This window comes from Priapulus caudatus, unplaced genomic scaffold (genome assembly GCF_000485595.1).
Source record: "Priapulus caudatus unplaced genomic scaffold, Priapulus_caudatus-5.0.1 Scaffold58, whole genome shotgun sequence".
NCBI lineage: Eukaryota > Metazoa > Priapulida > Priapulimorpha > Priapulimorphida > Priapulidae > Priapulus > Priapulus caudatus.
The window spans coordinates 84,766-104,315 of NW_014577119.1; the positions used below are offsets into that span (position 1 = coordinate 84,766).

The following is a 19,550-nucleotide window of genomic DNA, read 5'->3' on the forward strand; positions in this document are numbered from 1 at the left end:
CTGAAAAAATGGCGTTTACAATATGTAATGAATACAACATGAAATATGTCTCATGCACAGTTTTTACAATCGGTGTTACGCTGCTCTCTCTCGGCAGGTCCCACGCACTGACCGCTTCACTCTCCGTTCTATATTCTTTAACGGTGGCAATTTCAAACGAGGCAACATCCACCACGGTGACCGAAGCCCGCTAGGAAACACAAGACTGCATACACCACTGCGGGTCCGCAGTTCCCGTCTGCCTCCCACACAGGAACAGAATTCTGGTTACGAAGCGTGACGGTCACCCCCTGCACGCACACTTTGCAAGTTGCGCGTGCCGATTAACCCCCTCCCACCCCCATCTGCAGCGAACGTCGCCCGCTTACGAAACGCGACGGCGTCCCGTGGCGCCACCACCGCTCGCTCCCTCCTCAAGATGTCCACGCGCTTCCCACGACGGTCTTTCTGAGGTCAAGGCCGAGCGCGACGGGCGGCTGCGCGTGCTGGCTAGCAGCCCCGCCCGCCGCCGCCGCCGCCTCCTGCTGCGGCTCCTTGTTGGCGAGGCGCGAGAGGATCGCGCGCTCGGACATGTGGAGGCGCGGCGCGACGGGGGTCATGCGCGCGAGCGTCGCCGGCAGCCGCGCGACGTCCGACTTCATGTCGCTGAGCAGCTCCTCGAGCTGGTTGAGCACCTTGTGCAGGACGGCGTTCGCCGGCCGGTTTCCCGCGAGCGACTCCTTCGACAGGTGCTGGTGCGACTCGGCGAGGCACTCGACCTCGGCGAAGCGCGCGTTCAGCGCCATCGCCGGGTGGTTCGGGTCCTGCGTCAGGTTGAGGTAGGCGGCGCGTCGCAGCTGCTCCTCGATGACGAGCGCCTGCTCGAGCAGCTTGAAGCGCCGCGCGAGAAACTTGTTCTTGATCTCGAGGAAGTTGCCCTTGCCGACGTCCATCTTGAACGGCTCGTTGATGATCGCGTAGCGCGCGTCGTTCTGGATGTCCTGCCAGCGGCCGTAGCCGAACGTGACGATGCCGGCGAGCAGCCAGTAGTCGTGCCGGCGATGCCAGATCTCGTACTCGCGGCCCGGCACGGCGGCGCGCTCCTCGTTCTGCCACAGCGTGTGCAGCTCCGTGAAGCCGCCGTCGGCGATGTTGAACATGAACTTGCACTTCTCGTCGCGCCGCCGCCGCTTCTCCTCCGACTTGCGCGTGTCCTTCCTCTCCTTCTCGGCCGGCTTCTTCGGCTCCTCCTCCTCCTTGACGTCCGGTTTCGCGTCACCTTCCTTCGGTGGCTTCGGCTGCTCCGCCGCGTCGGCGGCGGCCTCTCGCTTCTCCTCGTCCGTCTCCTTCTTTACGTTTTCGACTTCTGGTACCTTTTCCTCTTCAGATATCGCCTTCTCTTCTTCGGTTTCCTTCGGTGCGGCTTCGCCTTCCTCCTTTTCGACATTTTCGCTCTCCTTCTCCTTCTCCTTCTGATTTTCTTCTGTCTCGTCTACTTTGGAGGACTCTTCCACGGTAGCTGAAGATTCGTGAACTGGAGATTTACTGGGGGGTTGTGTTTCTTCTTCATCCTTTTGGTTGGTCTCTTTTTCCTGCTCTGGTTTCTCCTCGGCTTTCTCTTGTATCTCAACGACCTCCGAATCTTTTGATGCAGGATCTTCTGGGGGTGCCTCTCCTGTGACCTTGGCTTCCTCTTCCTTCTCGTCGACTTTCTGCTCAGCTGCTTTTTCATCGGGCTCTGTCTTCTCCTGCTCCTTCTCGCTGGCTGCCTCATCCTTGCTCTTGTCCTCTTTGTCTTCCTTCGTCTTCTCTTCAGGCTTCTCCTCGGGCTCTTCCGGGCTTTTCGCAGCTTCCTTCGCGTCGTCCTTCTTTTCTGCTTTCGCGTCCTCTCTCTTCAGCTCGGCCGCCCGTGCCAGCATCTCCTTCTCCTTCCGCTCGGCCTCCTCCTTCTGCAGCAGCAGCTCGGGCATGCTGTAGGGGCCGTTGATCGACTCAAACTCCTGGATCTTCTTGCGTATGAGTGACATGACGCCGATGCGCGTGAGCACGTGCTGCCGCGACAGCGCCTCGCGCGGCACGCCGTCCGCAAACGTGTCGCTGTTGTCGGCGCCCGGCTCGCACAGGTGCCGCATGAACAGCGACACGTACGCGCGGAAGTTCTTCTCGCTCTTGCCGCGCAGGTCGCGCACGAGCCACTGCGAGTTGAACGCGTCGGGCGGCGGCATGCCCCAGCGCATCACCGCGTTGAGGAAGGCCTTGCGCTGGCGCGCGTTGAAGCCGAGCACCTCGATCTGACCGCCGACACGTGCGAGCAGCGGCGGCAGCGGGCGGTCGCGCGCGTCGCGGTCACCGCGGTCGCCGCGCTTGCGCGCGCGCGCCTCCGTCTTGTCGCCGTCGTACTCGTCGTCCTCAAAGTCCTCCTCGCCGGGCACGGAGAAGTCCGAGTTGTAGTCTGAGAGGTTGTCGTGCCAGCTCGACTCGTCCTGCCCGCCCATCGCGTCGTTGTAGTTGACCTGCTTGCGCACGCGCTTGCCCTTGCCGAGCTGCCGCGCCATGTCCTCCTGCTGCTGCTCGTAGTGGTGCCGCAGCAGCTTCTCCCAGTACGCCGGGTCGGCCTGCTCCGCCTCCTGCTTCAGCACCTCGCGCTCCTCCTCCTCCTCCTCCTCCTCTTCCTCGGCCTGCTGCAGCACGTACGAGGCGACCTTGAACGAGCTGAGGTACTCGTTGGCCATGAGCACCTTGTGCTCGATGCCCTGGCGGCTGCGGTCGAGCAGCTCGTTGATCATGTCTTCGCCGTACGTGATCGTGCCCTCGTCGTCCTTGCCGTCGTCGTCCTTGAACAGGTCCTCCGTGCCGAACTTGAGGATGTCGTCGAGCTCCTTCTTGCTCATCGCGGCTGTGCGCGCGCCGCCGCCGAGGCCCGGCCGCACGACGAGGTGCGTCAGCATCATCTTGCGCTTGGCGACCTGCGTGATGCGCTCCTCGACCGAGTTGCGCGTCACGAAGCGGTAGATCATCACCTTGTTCGACTGGCCGATGCGGTGCGCGCGGCTGAACGCCTGGATGTCGTTGTGCGGGTTCCAGTCGGAGTCGTAGATGATCACCGTGTCGGCGGTCGCGAGGTTGATGCCGAGGCCGCCGGCGCGCGTCGACAGCAGGAAGCAGAACTGCTGCGCGCCGGGCGCGTTGAAGCGGTCGATTGACTCCTGCCGCAGCGAGCCGGTGACGCCTCCGTCAATGCGCTCGTAGCGGTAGCCCCCGAACTCGAGGTAGTCCTCGAGAATGTCGAGCATCTTCGTCATCTGCGAGAAGATGAGCACGCGGTGGCCGTCGGCCTGCAGCTTCTTCATCATCTTGCTGAGCAGCATCAGCTTGCCGGATGCCTTGATGAGCGAGTTTCCCTCGTAGGCGCCGTTCGGCAGGTGCAGCGCCTCGTTGGCCGCCGTCGGGAACAGGTACGGGTGGTTGCAGCACTTCTTCAGGTCCATCATGATGTTGAGCAGCGACGTGTTCGTGCCGCCGCTGCGCGAGTTCAGCGCCTCAAAGTTGCGCGTCAGGATGTACTTGTAGAACTTCTTCTGCAGCGAGCTGAGGTCGACGCGCACGATGAACTCGCTCTTGCCCGGGATGCCCTGCAGCACGTCGGACTTGAGCCGGCGCAGCATGTGCGGCCCGAGCATCTCGTGCAGCTTCGTCACCTGCTCCTCCTTCGTCAGGTCGGCAAACTCGTTCTGGAACTCGCTCAGCTGGCTGAAGCGCTCGCGGCTGAGGAAGTTCAGCAGGTGGAACAGCTCCTCGAGGTTGTTCTGCAGTGGCGTGCCGGTCAGCAGCAGCCGGTAGTTGATCTTGTACAGGTTGAGGATGCGGAAGAACTTCGACTGGTTGTTCTTCAGCCGGTGCGCCTCGTCGACAACGCACACCTTCCACTCGACAGAGCTGAGCGTCGCCTGGTCGATCGTGATCAGCTCGTACGACGTCAGCAGCACGTGGAACTTCACCGGGTAGTCCTTCTTCATCTTGCACGCCTTGTTGCCGCCGCGGATCGCGCCGTCCTCGAACGAGAACTCGTGCTCGCGGATGACGGCGCGCGAGTCCTTGTCGCCGACGTACGTCACCACGTAGAAGTCGGGCCCCCAGAAGTCAAACTCGCGCTCCCAGTTGATGATGGTCGTGAGCGGCGCGCTGACGAGGAACGGCCCGCTGCAGTGGCCCTCCTTGTAGAGCGAGTAGAGGAAGGCGATCGTCTGGATCGTCTTGCCGAGGCCCATTTCGTCGGCGAGGATCGTGTCGGTGCCCTGCGACCAGGAGAAGCGCAGCCAGTTGAGGCCCTCGAGCTGGTACGGGTGCAGCGTGCCGCGCGTCGCTGTGATGTAGTCCGGCTGCTCGACGAGCTTCTTCTTCAGGTCTGTCGGCACCTTCTCCTCGGCCTTCCTCTCGTCGCTCGGCGTCGGGCTGTCCTCCTTCTTCGAGCGCTTGACGCCCTTGCCCTTGCGTGACTTCTTGCCGGCGACGGCGGGGGCGCCATCGCGGTCGCGCACGCCCTCGGCGGCGTTGCGGATCTCCCAGTACTGGTCGACCGACTTCTTGAAGCCGTGTATGTCGACGTCCTCGCTTTCCCACGTCGCCTGGTCGTACGGCAGGTCCTTCCACTTGACGAGGTAGTAGGTGACGCCCGAGCGCGTCACCTTGTGGTTGATGATGCGGTGCAGGTTGAGCCACTCGGGCCGGATGCCGTAGCGGTAGTACTTCTCCTCGAGGTTCTCGAAGACGGCCTTGCCGAGCGCCTCGCGGTGCTTCACGAACTCCTTGTCCTGCCCGTAGCTGCTGCCGTCCTCGAGCGCCGGCGGCTCGTCCATGTCGTTCTTGCGCGTGTAGATGCGGTACATCGCCGGGTGGAACACGTCCAGCTGCAGCTCACTGATCCACGATGAGTGCCAGTAGGACATGCCGAGCCACTTGATCGAGAACTCTCGCTGCGCCTTCTGCGACTCGGGTTGCCGGTCGGCGTCCGACGCCGACGACTTGGTGCCGTCGCGGTCGAGGTGGTGCGTGTGGTCGAGCTCGTCGAGGTTCTCCGGCGGCTTCGTCCAGCGCCATGTCAGGATCTTCGCCACCTTGCCTGCGGATCGTCGTCGAACATTATTATAATTTTTTTAATTTTTTTTATACTATTATTATTATTTTATTATTATTATTATTGTTAACATTATTATAATTATAATTATTTTAATATTGTTATTATTATTGTTGTTGTTGTTATTATGAATTTCATGACAGTATATTAATAACAGCAGGAAAATCGCCTAGCATCACGTCAAGAACACCTCGAATTTGCTTGTGGATAACAACTACTGCTACTGCTGCTGTTGCTGCTGTTGCTGCTACTACAACTACTGCTGCTACTACTATTAATAATAAAAATTATTATTATCGAATAACGTATTTCGTTACAATATCGTTATTAATATCGTATTAATTCGTTTATAATACCTTTGTATAACGAGTTCAATTTTGCGTCGTCACATACCAAAGCGATGACGTTACTCTACCACCAAAGTGGGCTAAAATACAGCATATGGAAAAGACTTACCCTTCAGCGGTTCACACGAGCATCTAGGGCAGTGCCACTCTCCATCGGGGATGCCCGGCAGTGCAGGGTTGAGGCAGTGTGGATGGTAGGCGGACGGGCAGCAGTCGCAGCAGAGTAGCTCGCCGCCGTCCTTACACACGCGGCAGAACTCCATGTGCTCGTCCTCCTCCTGCTCGTGAATGCCTTCCCCCTCGCAGTGCGGGCAGCTCCACTTGCCTGCAGCAAGCGAGACGCACGATCGCGGTCAAAACCCCTCCCGTCGTCTGCTGTTTAGTCACTACATATCGCTTACGGCGATGTTCTACTGCGAAAATGACTGTTCATCTTGACATTTTTGCATGTGTAGCACGGTTTTATTTTTCGTGCTCACTCACGAGCAAAAAACTAATAATTTCGCTTGTTCTACCGTGAAAATCGCATTTATATTCCATTGTTATTTTTAGTATCGCAAAATCGCACAATTTTACGCGACGTGTGCTGTTCTGACTAGCAAACAAATGAAAAACATATGGCAAGCAATCACATATCAGAGCGATATTGGTGTGGCTTACCAAAAAAAACGAACATATACACTCAAACCTGTATAAGTGATGCTCAAGGAAAACCACAAGTATACTTTACAGATAGGTGTCAGTAACGTTCTACACAGTTGATTGCACTGTATAACTTTCATTAAAAGAAAAGAGGCCATACACGCCATAACAGCAACTGCCAACATCGACTTGACCGTATAAATCCAACAGTGGAACACACAAGGAATAAAAGAAATGTCGTTTATAGAGCAATCCAGCGGCGTGAGTACAGCACTCACCCTCGGGCGCGGTCTCGAGCTCCGGATCGAGACAGACGAGGTGATAGGCTCGCGGACACGTGTCGCACAGGATGATCTCGCCTCCCTGCTGGCATACCTCGCAGTAGTCCTGATGCTCTGTCTGCACGCAACCACAATGAATGAACCAAGAAGCAAAACATGGCTTCTACAGTTATTATTTACACTACGATTTATTAACATTAGTTAGACAGACAACAATTTGTTAAAAAAAAATTTTACTACTTACTTATTACTATTTACTATTTATTTTTTTATTTACGATTTTGTTTACTAACAAAATTTAGTTAGTCGTTAGCGAGTGGAGCTATTTGTAGGGTGTGAATCCATCTACCAGGGCGAAGTCTGCAGGGTACACAAACACGTGCCTGCAGAGCAGTGTGTCAGTTACCCGAGTGAATTCGAGAAGGAATACCAAAGGCAATAAACTTCTGAAATAGTTATCTAAACACATCCATAGGAAATCACCTCGTATCCATCGGCATCTGGGTCGCCTTGGTAACCGGATGTAATCTTTGTCTTCTTCTTTCGCCCTCGTCGTTTCTTTTTCGGTTTCTGTGCGGCTGCTTCTTTGGTTAACTCGTCATGCTCCTTAACACAATGGTAATGCACCTCAAACCACAAACACAGTAATATGGGCACAAAAGAGAAGCACAACAATGCACAGGGTAGGAACTGAATGAGATACCTTGTTTTACACACACTGTGTTACCACTGTTGTTTTTACCCTGTACTGTATAAGGTCAGACTAACGCAGCTGCCATACAAATTATTGGTGTACATGTTACAGTCTACGGAGAAGTTAGTCCATTCGGTTCGCTGTTGTATGACTTCTGTATTCGCAATAGGCTTTAAAGGTGTAGGTCAGGAGGGAGTAAACATCTTAATTTAATACCCTAATTAATATCTTAATAGTCTTAATATACTTGCTTATTTAATATAAATAATATAAATAAATGAAACAAATGATAAAACAAAATAATAAATGATGATAAAATAATACGCATTCATAATTGCTAAATTTGCAACACAAAAACTTGGGTATCGTAGAGGTGCCGAGGTGACAAAGCAGACGCGTTTTTTACGGTACCTCCATCTGCCGCTCGTATTTTTTAGATCTCGCACCTGCAACATGAGCTCAAACTCCTCGTCACTCTTCGCGTCTGCTGCCAGATCCTCCTCGGAGCTGCCGCCCCGCTTCCTCTTCCGACCGACCTTCCCCAGCTTGATCTTCAGCGGCGCGACGGCCTTCTTCTTCGTCTTCTTCGACTTCGCGGCCGACTCCTCCTCCTCGGCGCCCTCCGTCGCATCGTCGTCCAATCTGAGCAAACAGAATGCGTGCAGCGCACGATGAGTAGAGGGAGACGAGAGAGGCGACGGAGCGAGAAATTCGGAATCGCGCGAAGACAAAAGCTCATTAAACGCTCGAGTTGTGCCTTGCTTCAACCCGCTGATCAGCAGCAAACAGCAGGCGCCTGTGAAATAAGAGCTCATCGCAAGCAAGGTTGGCAGCGATCAGACAGGGAGTGAATAGCGATGAGATATCAGCATGCATAGGAATCTGGTGTCACCGGTGGATATCGTGAAAAACAGGGATTCGGTTAAGCGGCTGGCTCAGTTACTATTCTTTTATGGCATGGCGGATGAGGGTGCAGAAGAAATCTTAAGATAATATCATGCATTTTTTGTTTATATATGTAAACTAGAAAGGGAAGTTGTCGCCAACTACATGTATCCCCCGTGTTCTCCCCAAGATGTGTAAGTATATCAAAGTTTGGTCGCATAGTCAATTAGCCGAGTATAGAGCGGAAGGGAAATATGATGCAAGGTACAGGTCAGGCAATGTCAATATAAAGCGTGGCAGTGACCGGTTTCGGTACGCGACACACTTGCTTCCCCAAGATGTGTAAGTATACCAAGTTTCGGCTAGCGCTAGAGTCAATTGGGCGCCGGAGTTATTAGAGCAGAGGAAAAGATGATCAAGCGTCAAATAAAAGCACAGTGAACCTGGTTTTGGTACGCGACACACATTCTCCCAAGATCGGTTGCAAAGTTATAGCAGTTGGTAGCAACTTAAGGTGCAATTAGGGCCGAGTTATAGAGCGAAGGGGAATATGATCAAGCGTCAGGTAAAGGTCAAATTAAAGGTCGTAGTGACCTGGTTGTGTACGCCGGACACACCTTCTGCCCCAAGATGTGTTAAGTATACCAAAGTTTCGGTAGGCACTAGGGTCAATGTAAGCGAGGTTATAGAGTGGAAGAGGAATATGATCAAGGTCAAGGCTAAAGGTCAAATAAAGTCGTAGTGACTGGTTTTGGTAGCGCTAAGGTCAATTTAAGGATCCGAGTTATAGAGCGAAAAGAAATATCGATCAAGGTCAAGGTAAATGGTCAAATTAAACGGTAGCAGTGACTTGGTTTTTGGTACGCTTGCTCCACCTTCCCCAAGAACTGTGTGTAAGTATACCACAGTTTTGGTAGGCGCTAGTGTCAATTAGGGGCCGAGTTAGAGAGCGGAAGAGGAAATATGATCAAAGGTCAAGGTATGCAGTCAAATAAAAGGTCGCAGTACCGGTTTCTGGTACCTGCTCAACCTTCTCCGCAAGATTGTGCAAGTATACCATTTGGCTAGCGCTAGGTCAATAGGGCCGTTAGAGAGCAGAAGGGGATAAGTATTATCAAGGTCAAGGTAAAGGCTCAATAAAGGTCGCAGTGACCTGGTTTCGGTACCTTGCTCACCTTCTCCCAGATGGTAAGTATACAAGTTTGGTAGCGCTAGGTCAATTAGGGGTCGAGTTATAGAGCGGAAGGGAAATTGTCTGCGGCGGCGGCGGCTGGGGAGACATGAAACCATAGTATCCCCGCCGACTTCGTCGCGGGGGATACAAAAAATGCAATAATTATCAATGTATGATGTGATGGGAAGCCATGACACTAGATACAGACGAATATTCTCGTTAAACACACAATGTACACACAGGCAGCAAACGATGGGACAAATATGCGTTTATACAGTCAGCCACGCACGAGGACAATGACATTTACTAGAGCAAATTCAGTGACAATATGCACAGACCCTCTCTACAATGAATCAGCGTGCAGACGGAACATTTCCCCCCCCCCATTACTGCGACGACAAACTCACTCCGCATCAGCGTATTAATGTCACAGTGGCGCATACATTATTCAGAGAACGGGCTCCATTTTCAATCAATAAAATTTTGTTATCAATCAATAGTGCCTTTTTCACCGCACCGTGCAACTACTGGCGGTGCGCGCGGATGCATGCTGTATAGATTAGAGATTAGTACTGCGTACGCGCGCATCATTTCGTGCAGCGACCCACTACAGACTAACCCCCCAGTCAACGTAGCACACTGTCACGCTCGTGAAGCACAACTCTTTTATATCAAAAGTCATATTAGCCACCTGCACAGAGCTGCACATAGCTGCACAGAGCTGCACACAGCTGCACATAGCTGCACAGAGCTGCTCACTCCGTGCCCGCCGTCCATGCCGTCTCATTAATTTGCCGACGTTTCGCCTAGCAGCGGATTTACATACGACGACGCAGCGGACAGCGTTTGAGCAAGCCATCGGGCCAGCACGTGGTTAACCTGTGGGTCAGTGCAGGTGTTTTGGCTGCGGCAATATCTAGCGTGAGCTGCAGTGAGCGTCGCATGTCAACGTTAACGTGCGAATGAATGCTTTGGGGCACTCCGGCGAGTGGCACGTTATCAAACGCGAACTCACAGAGCCACGATAAATGCACAATAGGTATCATACAAGCTCTCAATGCAGACTAGCTTCCCAACTTCTCCACCTAAATGTGCAAGGCTATGTGTGCCCACATATTTCCCCTTTCCACACTTATAATTAACCAGTACTTGCCCGACCGAATCATCCTAGAATACGATTACTGGATCTTAGTCTGTGTGGCAAATGATGAATCTTACCAGTATGACAATCAACTGATTAAAAGATATAGAAACTAAGATTTAATTGGTTAAAATAACGAACACAACACCCAAAATAATTGAATAAAATATTTTAAATAAAAATCGAATAACACGAACCTTTGAAATCAAATAATATAGGCCATTTCGGGGTCTGGGTGCAATACATGCTGCTGCGGTAGGGTGAGTTTAGGTGGTGGTTGTTAGAGGGTGGGTGTAGGTAAAGGCTGGTGGGGTAGGGTGGGTGTACATGCAGATTACTGGGGTAGGGTAGATGTACATGCAGGATGGTGGGGTAAGGTGGATTTTCATGCAAGGTACTGCAGTATAATAGATGTACATGCGGGCTGGTGGGGTACGGTGCATGTACATTGCAGGATGGTGGGGTAGGGTGGATGCATGTGCAGGCTAATGGTGTAGGCAAGGTGTACATGCAGGTTGTTGGGGGGTAGGGTGGATGTACATGCAGCAAGCTGCTGGGAAATAGAACAACCCAAGCTTCTGACTGTCCGTGAAACACATCCCTGTTTTGTAGGAAGTGCAGTGTCATGTGCAGAATGCACGGGATAGGTAAGGACTATCACCCAATGCTGAAAGTAGGGCACAGACTGATGCACGTGAGTGCAGGGGCAGGGTGCGGTAGGGGTTTGTGCAAGGGAGAGATCTATCAAGCAGGCCTCATGCCAAACAAGCAAACAGACCTGCTGGCTTCTCCATCTTTTACAACTAACATCTCTTCAGCTAAATGCGTCTCTGCTACACCATTTTTCTTTCGCTTCCTCTTCTTTGGCTTCCGTGTCTTTTTCACAGGTGCCACCACCTCACAGGCAAATCTGTGAAAGGTGTTAAATACGTGCAACGAAATAAATACACCTTCTCCTGACAACTTCTTTACAAAATAAATAGAAAAAATTAATGAATAGAAGAACATGCTTTCTGCATAGAAGATAGATAACAGTAGAAACCCGCAAATAAAATGTCACCCACATTGCACAAACATGACAGATACCAAAATGTACACAACAACACAACCAATACAACACCATGTCCATATCCGCCACCATCAAAATCTGAAATAAACACACGATTGCATGTGTTTTAAAGCCATTAACGTCCTAATAAATAACATTATTTTTGTTTATTGTTGTTTTTATTATGGTTATAGAGCTGAAATTGCACTCACAAATGCAAACCTTTAGGGAAAAAAAAGAAAACCTGCTCGATTTTCACTACCAGGCATACAATTTCAAAAATTAATTTAAATGAAAAAAGGAGCAGACATATTGCTTCAAATCATTCCTGTCAACTGGAACCTGGATGCCTTAACTTTGATGGATTGACTAATTGGTCAATGCTTGAATGGGGAAGGCAATAATAATACCATGGCAAGCGCAAGAAATAAATGCTATGAAATGCATGAAATAAATGCTATGAAATGCATGAAATAAATGCTAAGCAATGCTGAATACCATTGGGCATAAGCCTCTGCTAATTCAAAATCTGCATAACTCCATTTCCAACAACCCACTACAGGATACGGGATTCTCAGAGTGGAAAATGTTTAAAAAGTAAACTGTTGGTATGTTTTTCTTCTTCTTCAGAATTATGGTTGGGTTACGACCAATTTGCATAAAGAATAGCAGAAACGGAGAGGGGTACGTATTTCTTATTAATCTGCTGACACAATATAAGAAATCTTCATGTACTATATACATATACTGTATAAGTTCTTCGTATATTAATTATGTTTACACTATTTCGCTCATACGCGATTAAAACTTGAGACCATGCTTCGTTATAAGCTCTGACATAACATGATTTGGCAAGTGATCAAAAATTGTACAGTACTATCATGTACCGTTTGCAGTTACACTATTTTGTTTTAATTAACATTATTTTTGATTTTATCACAGACTATTTACAGGGCATTTAAGCATTACTGTATATATATAGCTGTAAAGCAAATATTTATTGGCAAAAACATTAAGCCAAACACCCATAAGGTCTATGATAAAAACAGGTTTCAATTTATAAGATTTTGGAACGTACTTTTGCATTAATATTCTTCAGGAATGCATCTACTGCAAACATGTATAGATGACTTACTGTATTTAGCAACAGTTTATGATATGATCATAATATACCTACTGATACTACAACTGACAATAAAGAAATTATCAAGATTAATACAGAGCTCATGTAATTTCATTTTTGAAGAATTATGGAACACAGAGGCAGAGTTAGCTTGAAACGTAAAGCCATAAAAAAAAAACGCACAAATCTGTGCAATTTCTAATTAATCAACTGATCGAGTAACTTGGAATACTTATTTCCATTATCTTTTATTATCGATGCCCCAAAGGAGTTTGCCAACACTGCATTAAACAAAAATCATATTTAAATCATCCAATAAATAATACATGAGCTTATATACGCTACCGAAAATCCTATGCCATCAACAATCATTTATTAATGCACAAATGAGAATATCAATTACATGAATAATGAAAAGCCATAATCCAGTAATAAATTCTATGAGTAGCAATTAAATCTCTATCCTTTTCCCCCTACAATCAGCCCTAATTTTGTGTGCCAGTTTATAATTCTTTACGGATGATTATACTAGGATGATTACAGTACGATGATTATAGTAAGGACTGCTACTGTCACAATAACTAGCCATTCCAAAATAATTCTCACAGCCCACAGTGATATGACTGTGCCTAGTTTCTTCCTTCACAGAAAATCTCTCAGTACAATAAAATGATGGATTTTGTTTCTAACCAGGTCACACATGTTCATGTTTTCCACCCTAGCTCTGGACACCTATGTCAATCATTCAAACTGGCTCTATTCACTGGCACAGCCATAGAACGTCGTATATGATATATGATCTTAATGGGGAAGTGCCCAGAGCAACGCATCACATGTCTCAGCAACGGTTTTTAAACGAGTTTAAATTTAGAAGCAGGTTTCATATAGATTGATCTGCCTAGCAGGTACATCTGCACACGCAAGTAAATTCATATATACAGGCAGACGAAATCTGTCATACTTATAAATTATGTAGCAATATATGTGGGCAGAGCAGAGTTTGAATGCTAAAGCTTACTTACATAATATGGCTGTAGATAGATTTTGTTACACTGTCTAGACAGGTAAACAGACATACGGAGCTATGCATGCATTCACACACACGCGCACGCACGCACGCACGCACGCACGCACACACACACACACACACACCAGGCAGCATATTACACTGCCTCCATTATGCTTCACAGGTACCTAGTTGAAACTTTCCTACCTGTTCTCTTCCTGCTCAGCGTCTGGTTTTGCTTCTTCCTCGTGCTCAGCAGTAACAGCAGCAGCCTTCTTTTTATGCTTCTTAACCTTACTCTTGGGTGTTTTGGCATATTCAATATCCATCTCTAACCTGGAAGTAATAGATTGTGGTTCTTGAATATAACTTGGTATATTGACTGTGTTATCTGATATTTTAGCAGTACCTAATTGAGTCTTTATATGTACTCAGCATAGTATTCCACGTGGTAAAATTTTAAATTTTTAAATTAAATTTATATTTACGCTGATCATGATATAAGACGTAATGGGTATATGCATATTCTACTGTACATATTCTACTGTACATATTCTACTGTACATATTCTACTGTACATATTCTGCACATGCACTTTTTTATACAGAACAACCAATTATATGAGATTTTTGTCTAGAAACTAAGAAATCAATTGATAAGTGGCATTCAAATATTTCCTTCAAAAAACAATTCCAGGATCAGCTTGCATTCTCTGCAGTAAGGTTAAGCCAGCTAACCTGTCCTGGTATGGATTTTGCGTCATAAACTCGTGCCAGTATGCCTGCAGCAGCTGCGTCATCTTAGAGGAGGACAGCTTCTGATTCTGTGTGAGGATTGGTCGGATATTCTGACTGAATAACTTGTAGCTGGTCAGGTTCTGGTAGTCTGCATCTGTGTACTCCAGGTCCACCTATTACATTCGGATATTCTCTCAAAAAACGTTTGTTACTCAGTCACAAAAAAAGATAGTAGAGCTGCCTTCTATTTCCTACATGCCTGTTGCATATATCGGTACATGCAATGCCGGGGCCATTGTCAGACACACCATAAATAGTTATGACATTTTACTTTTGAAGTAAAGTGTCATATAAAAGTTATGATGTTCTAGACATGTGATAACTATTTATGTTTCTGGCAATGGACTCCTGGCTATTTTGTATTAAGACTTTATCAATTCAACGAGATAGTACATGTACAGCAATATTGTGGAAAATGATTCCGTAATGTTGAATTCTTACTAGCACTGTTACTTGCACATGCAGACCAGTGCATTATGTGGCCGACTCAGCATTACGAAAGATCTACTATTTCATTAAAAAACAATACTGATTAACTGATCTACCTCTGAAATTCTTCGTTGCAATACTGCAAAACAATAAATTATGTAAAGGTTATTATTTTATCACTTAAAAGGTATTGCTAAAAAACAACTGCAAGAAGTCTAACCTTAGAGATTCCAAATTCAGAACACAGTTCAGCTGAACTTTTGATAGCTGCTGGATCCAAGGGAATCTTCTGCTTCTTGGGCTTCTTTGGCTTCTGTTCAAATTCTTCCTCTGAAACTATTTCCTCTTCTTCTTCAACCTGCTTAAAACAGTAACAAACACATATACACATACGTTAATCGAGACTCAATAATCATAGCTGCCAATATGTTTTTCTAAGAAGTGAAGTTATCCTAATGTGTCTTTTCCTCCAAAATTGTGATTTTACTGCTTCACATCAGTAAATAAGTAAAATAGTTTTAAAATATATGTGTTTGACAATGTTTACTTTGCTTATCAACTGTGCTTGTATTAGGAAAGCTTGGGAGATTAACTACTTCTTTAAGCCAAATATTTTTTCCTGTAAGAATGCATCACTAATTATATATTGAAAGCCAATGGAAAACCACAATCAAGTTATGAAATTCATTACGTGCATTTTTATTCAAGTATTACTTCCATTGATATGCCTGTTACTATGCGTGTATATTTTTATAATATTATCGTATCTTTCTACCCACTCAAACAAACCAATCACTCAGATTTTCTATTTTTAAACGCCACTCTTTAGATTCTGGTACATCGCAATATTTACACAACATCATCTAATGATACTGCTTCACCTTATTTTCAAGTACTATGACTGTTGACAGGAATCGCTAACCAATAGCATTCTGGCAGCAGTCAGGCAAGATTAGTTTTGAGGGTTACTAAAACTGGCCTACATTTACCTTACGCTTCTTCTTCTTTCTTCCTTTCTTCTTCTCACCAGTCTTTTTCTTCTTCTTTTTCTCTTTGCAAACGTCTTCCTCTTCCTCTTCCTCATCATCTGCCGCTCCATCGGGCTCCTGCTCTAGGCTGTCCCCTTCAGCTCCTGTCTCTACCTCTGCCTCTGCCTTTGCCTCAGCCTCCTCTCCGACAAACTCATTCTCGTCCTGCTCCTCTTCCACATCTTCTTCTACCTCCGCTGGCTCTGTTTCTGCATCATCTTCACCATCCTCAGCCTCATCCTGACCCTGCATGTGGTACATAGCAGTACAATGAATACAAAGAATATGCCTTTGTGCAAACATTTGTTTTATGAGGCCACTCTCAAATTATTCCTTGTCTGCAGAAACTTCGATAGGCGTAATTTGTAATTCTAAAGCCACAATTACCAAAAAAAGCCATTTAAAAATTAAAGCCTGTATTACGAGATTTTTGCTCAGAAACACTCAATTCGAAAAAATATAGCTAAATTTAGTCTCACCTGACAGCGGAAATATCACTGATTACACCAACATTAAAAACACTAAGATTTTATGCAGTTATAGCATAGAAAAATGGACTTGACCACATCATACCAGCTCCGAATAGTATCGTGTCCGGAGAATCGGAATACAAATGGCACCTTCAAAACAAGTGCATGTATACCAGGAGTAGATAATAAGGAAGGAGTGTGACTTCAATAAACAAAGGAAATTCGTCATTTACTAGCCTTATAATACCTACGATCTACTACGCGTAACTCATCCAACTTGAGCTCAAATCGTACACAGTACATTCGCCTAGCATTGTGCGAAATCGTTTCCTCGTATACACCCGCAATCCGGAGATACAGACTAAAACGTACGACACAATTTTCCATTCTGTTGTCGATGTGTTTTCAGCCAAAATTTAAACAAAAGGCAGCTACTAACGCTCGGCGATGCGGTGTGGCTCGCTGGGAGATTGCTGCTGATTGTGGTGGGCGTGCGTGCGTGGGGGGTATACCAGCTGTATGCCGGTATGCCGGTATGTAGCTGTATGCCGGGTCAAAGGTTATCTCGCCGAGTGTTGCGTCGATGTCCAATCTCCCAGCGAGTCACACCGCATCGCCGAGCGTTAGTAGCTGCCTTTTGTTTAAATTTCGACCGAAAACACATCGAGTTTGCTGGCAACAGAATGGAAAATCGTGTCGTACGTTTTAGTCTGTATCTCCGGATTGCGGGTGTATACGTTACGAGGAAACAATTTCGCACGATGCTAGGCGAATGTACGGTGTACGATTTGAGCTCAAGTTGGATGAGTTACGCGTAGAAATCGTAGGTATTATAAGGCTAGTAAATGACGAATTTCCCTTGTTTATTGAAGTCACACTCCTTCCCTATTATCTACTCCTGATATATACTCAAGCAGTAACGGTAGGTATCATGAAAGTAGGGAAAACTCTGGAAAACTCTCGTAATAATTACTTTAATTAACTGGTCTGTTTTTTGTTTCTATAATACTGGTTGCAATATGTTACCACAGATATAATAACGACTAGGTTCGTTAAATAAATTTTTACTTAAAAAATTCCAAGTAGAGACAGTAGAATACAATTGCTAACAGCCATTTCGGATAATCTGAGATACAATTTCCTTGTCATGACTTAGCTTCAGCCAAAAAACACAAAAAAAACATTGCAAAATATATAATGTGAAAATGCCTGTAAAAAGAAATGATGATATCCGCTCTGAAAATTGACGTTAGCTTAATCAAGGTGACATGCAGACACGAAATGAAGATTTTTCGTTTATCAATTCAAATATTATTATTAGTTAGACACGACCTGATCACTTTAAACATAATAACATCTCCGACCATTATGAATTGTGGCACTATTGTCGCTGAGTAAGCAAGTAAAGCACATCAGTTACATAGTTTTATCCACTTTGCATGTAAATATGCATACATTGATGACACAGGGCACTGCACAATATGTCAATAGTGAAAGATGGGTCCGTGTCATATCGTCATATCCATATTTACGTTTAATCGGCTACGTGGTTGTCTAGACTACCTACTGAATGCACAAATTACAAATTACAACATGTATGGGGGGGGGGCCCAATTGTTATGATTTCCTGCTGCACGCTCTGTGCACTACCACATGATCTAACAAACGCTAGTCGATGTGTTGCATGCCTTTTGGAACCATCATACCATGCTTTGTGTGTTTAGTTCACCTCAATGTTACTATAAAATTAATCGTTATTAAACATAATCGACAGGTTAATATGCATAAAATAACATTCACGGACGCCGGAAACTAATGACCGTAATGTATTGTAATGCAACCTGCTTACTAAAATAATAATAATAATAGTAATAACTAACGCACCTCTTCTGGGGCTGTTTCCGCTTCCTCATCGTTCTCTAATTCTTCCTCTGTCGGCTCCGGCGACGTTGGCATTGTAAAGGCACTTCGTACCGGGTATTTTCCTTTAACCTGGAAGAAACTTCCAGACAGAAAATCTCTTTCTTTCCGACCTGTTGTCGGTAAATTGTTCTCTTGTTCGAGTTCTTAGCGCCATCTTTCGTTTCAATACAGATGTTTTTGAATTCAAATGCACTCTTTATACCAAAATCTACCATACTGTGTATGACTAGTACTGCATTACGATAACTATTACAACCTCTTTTAACTGCATGATTAATACTGATTACCACGACGTGTTAAAATTACCTCACGCACAGTATATCTACCACTTGCCTCGCCCGTCTCTGTTTGACAACCACGGCATCGCGCGCATCAAACGCGCTCGAAAATAACATCCAACGCGCGCATCAACGGCATCGCGCGAATCACGACGCTCTCAAGACTCAAACCCTAAAAATAGTAGGCCCTACAAACTTCATTACATGTGTTTGATATATATATATATATATATATATAATAAAATATAAAGCACAAGTAATATTATGATCTTATTATTTTGAAACAAGTTCGTCTGAGAATCGAGAATAGAATATTGCCGAAAATATGTCGCATACATTTCGTGCACGCGCGGGCGGTCTGATCTAACCATGACCTATGATCTAAGTAAACTGCAGCGTGTTGCTGCTCCATCTAACTTTTGCGTTACAAATACAGTGTAATATGAAAGTTAATTAAATCTATTATAGTAATTATAGTCAGTGCGATGCGCGCGTACGTGACATGTACAAAACCGTGTTGCGAACGTGCAGAGCAACGCATGCGGTATTTTAATTTTCGAGATGGGGTTCTTGATCTTGATCTTGATTGTGTACTGCGTCGACCGCGTATACGCGTATTATGACGCATGTGGTGGGGCATGGTGAAATTAGGCGCTCCCGCGGCTGCGACCGCGACACAGATGGCGTCGATTACGGTCTGTGTGCAGGCATTCCAGTCCACGATGGTCCGTGGAAAGAATGAGTTCTTGAATTCCTATTGGTTCAAGATGGATCAAAATATGGGGGGTTATAGACAGTTAGATTAACGGAAACAGAGAGCTAGCATGGAGATAGAGAGGAGAGAAGAGGAGGACAGACGGACAAACAGAGATCTAAAGAGAGATAGAGAGAAGTATAAGAGAGAGCGAGAGAGATAGAGAGAGAGAGAGAGAGAGAAGAGAGAGAGAGAGAGAGAGAGAGAGAGAGAGAGAGAGAGAGAGAGAGAGAGAGAGAGAGAGAGAGAGAGAGAGAGAGAGAGAGAGAGAGAGAGAGAGAGAGAGAGAGAGAGAGAGAGAGAGAGAGAGAGAGAGAGAGAGAGAGAGAGAGAGAGAGAGAGAGAGAGAGAGAGAGAGAGAGAGAGAGAGAGAGAGAGAGAGAGAGAGAGAGAGAGAGAGAGAGAGAGAGAGAGAGA

General features: G+C 46.5%; 1 protein-coding gene across 1 annotated transcript; it reads right to left on the bottom strand.

The window, feature by feature from the left end:
• Positions 1-413: 413 nt before the first annotated feature.
• Positions 414-18,450, bottom strand: LOC106821061 (chromodomain-helicase-DNA-binding protein 5-like). The gene is made up of 11 exons (XM_014825702.1): positions 18,063-18,450; positions 15,670-15,954; positions 14,901-15,038; positions 14,192-14,364; positions 13,662-13,790; positions 11,056-11,187; positions 7,524-7,719; positions 6,867-6,989; positions 6,381-6,501; positions 5,570-5,785; positions 414-5,098 (listed from the first exon to the last, which is right to left on the bottom strand). The coding sequence occupies exons 1-11, from the start codon at positions 18,132-18,134 to the stop codon at positions 414-416; spliced, it is 6,270 nt and encodes a 2,089-aa protein (XP_014681188.1). The 5' UTR covers positions 18,135-18,450.
• Positions 18,451-19,550: the final 1,100 nt, after the last annotated feature.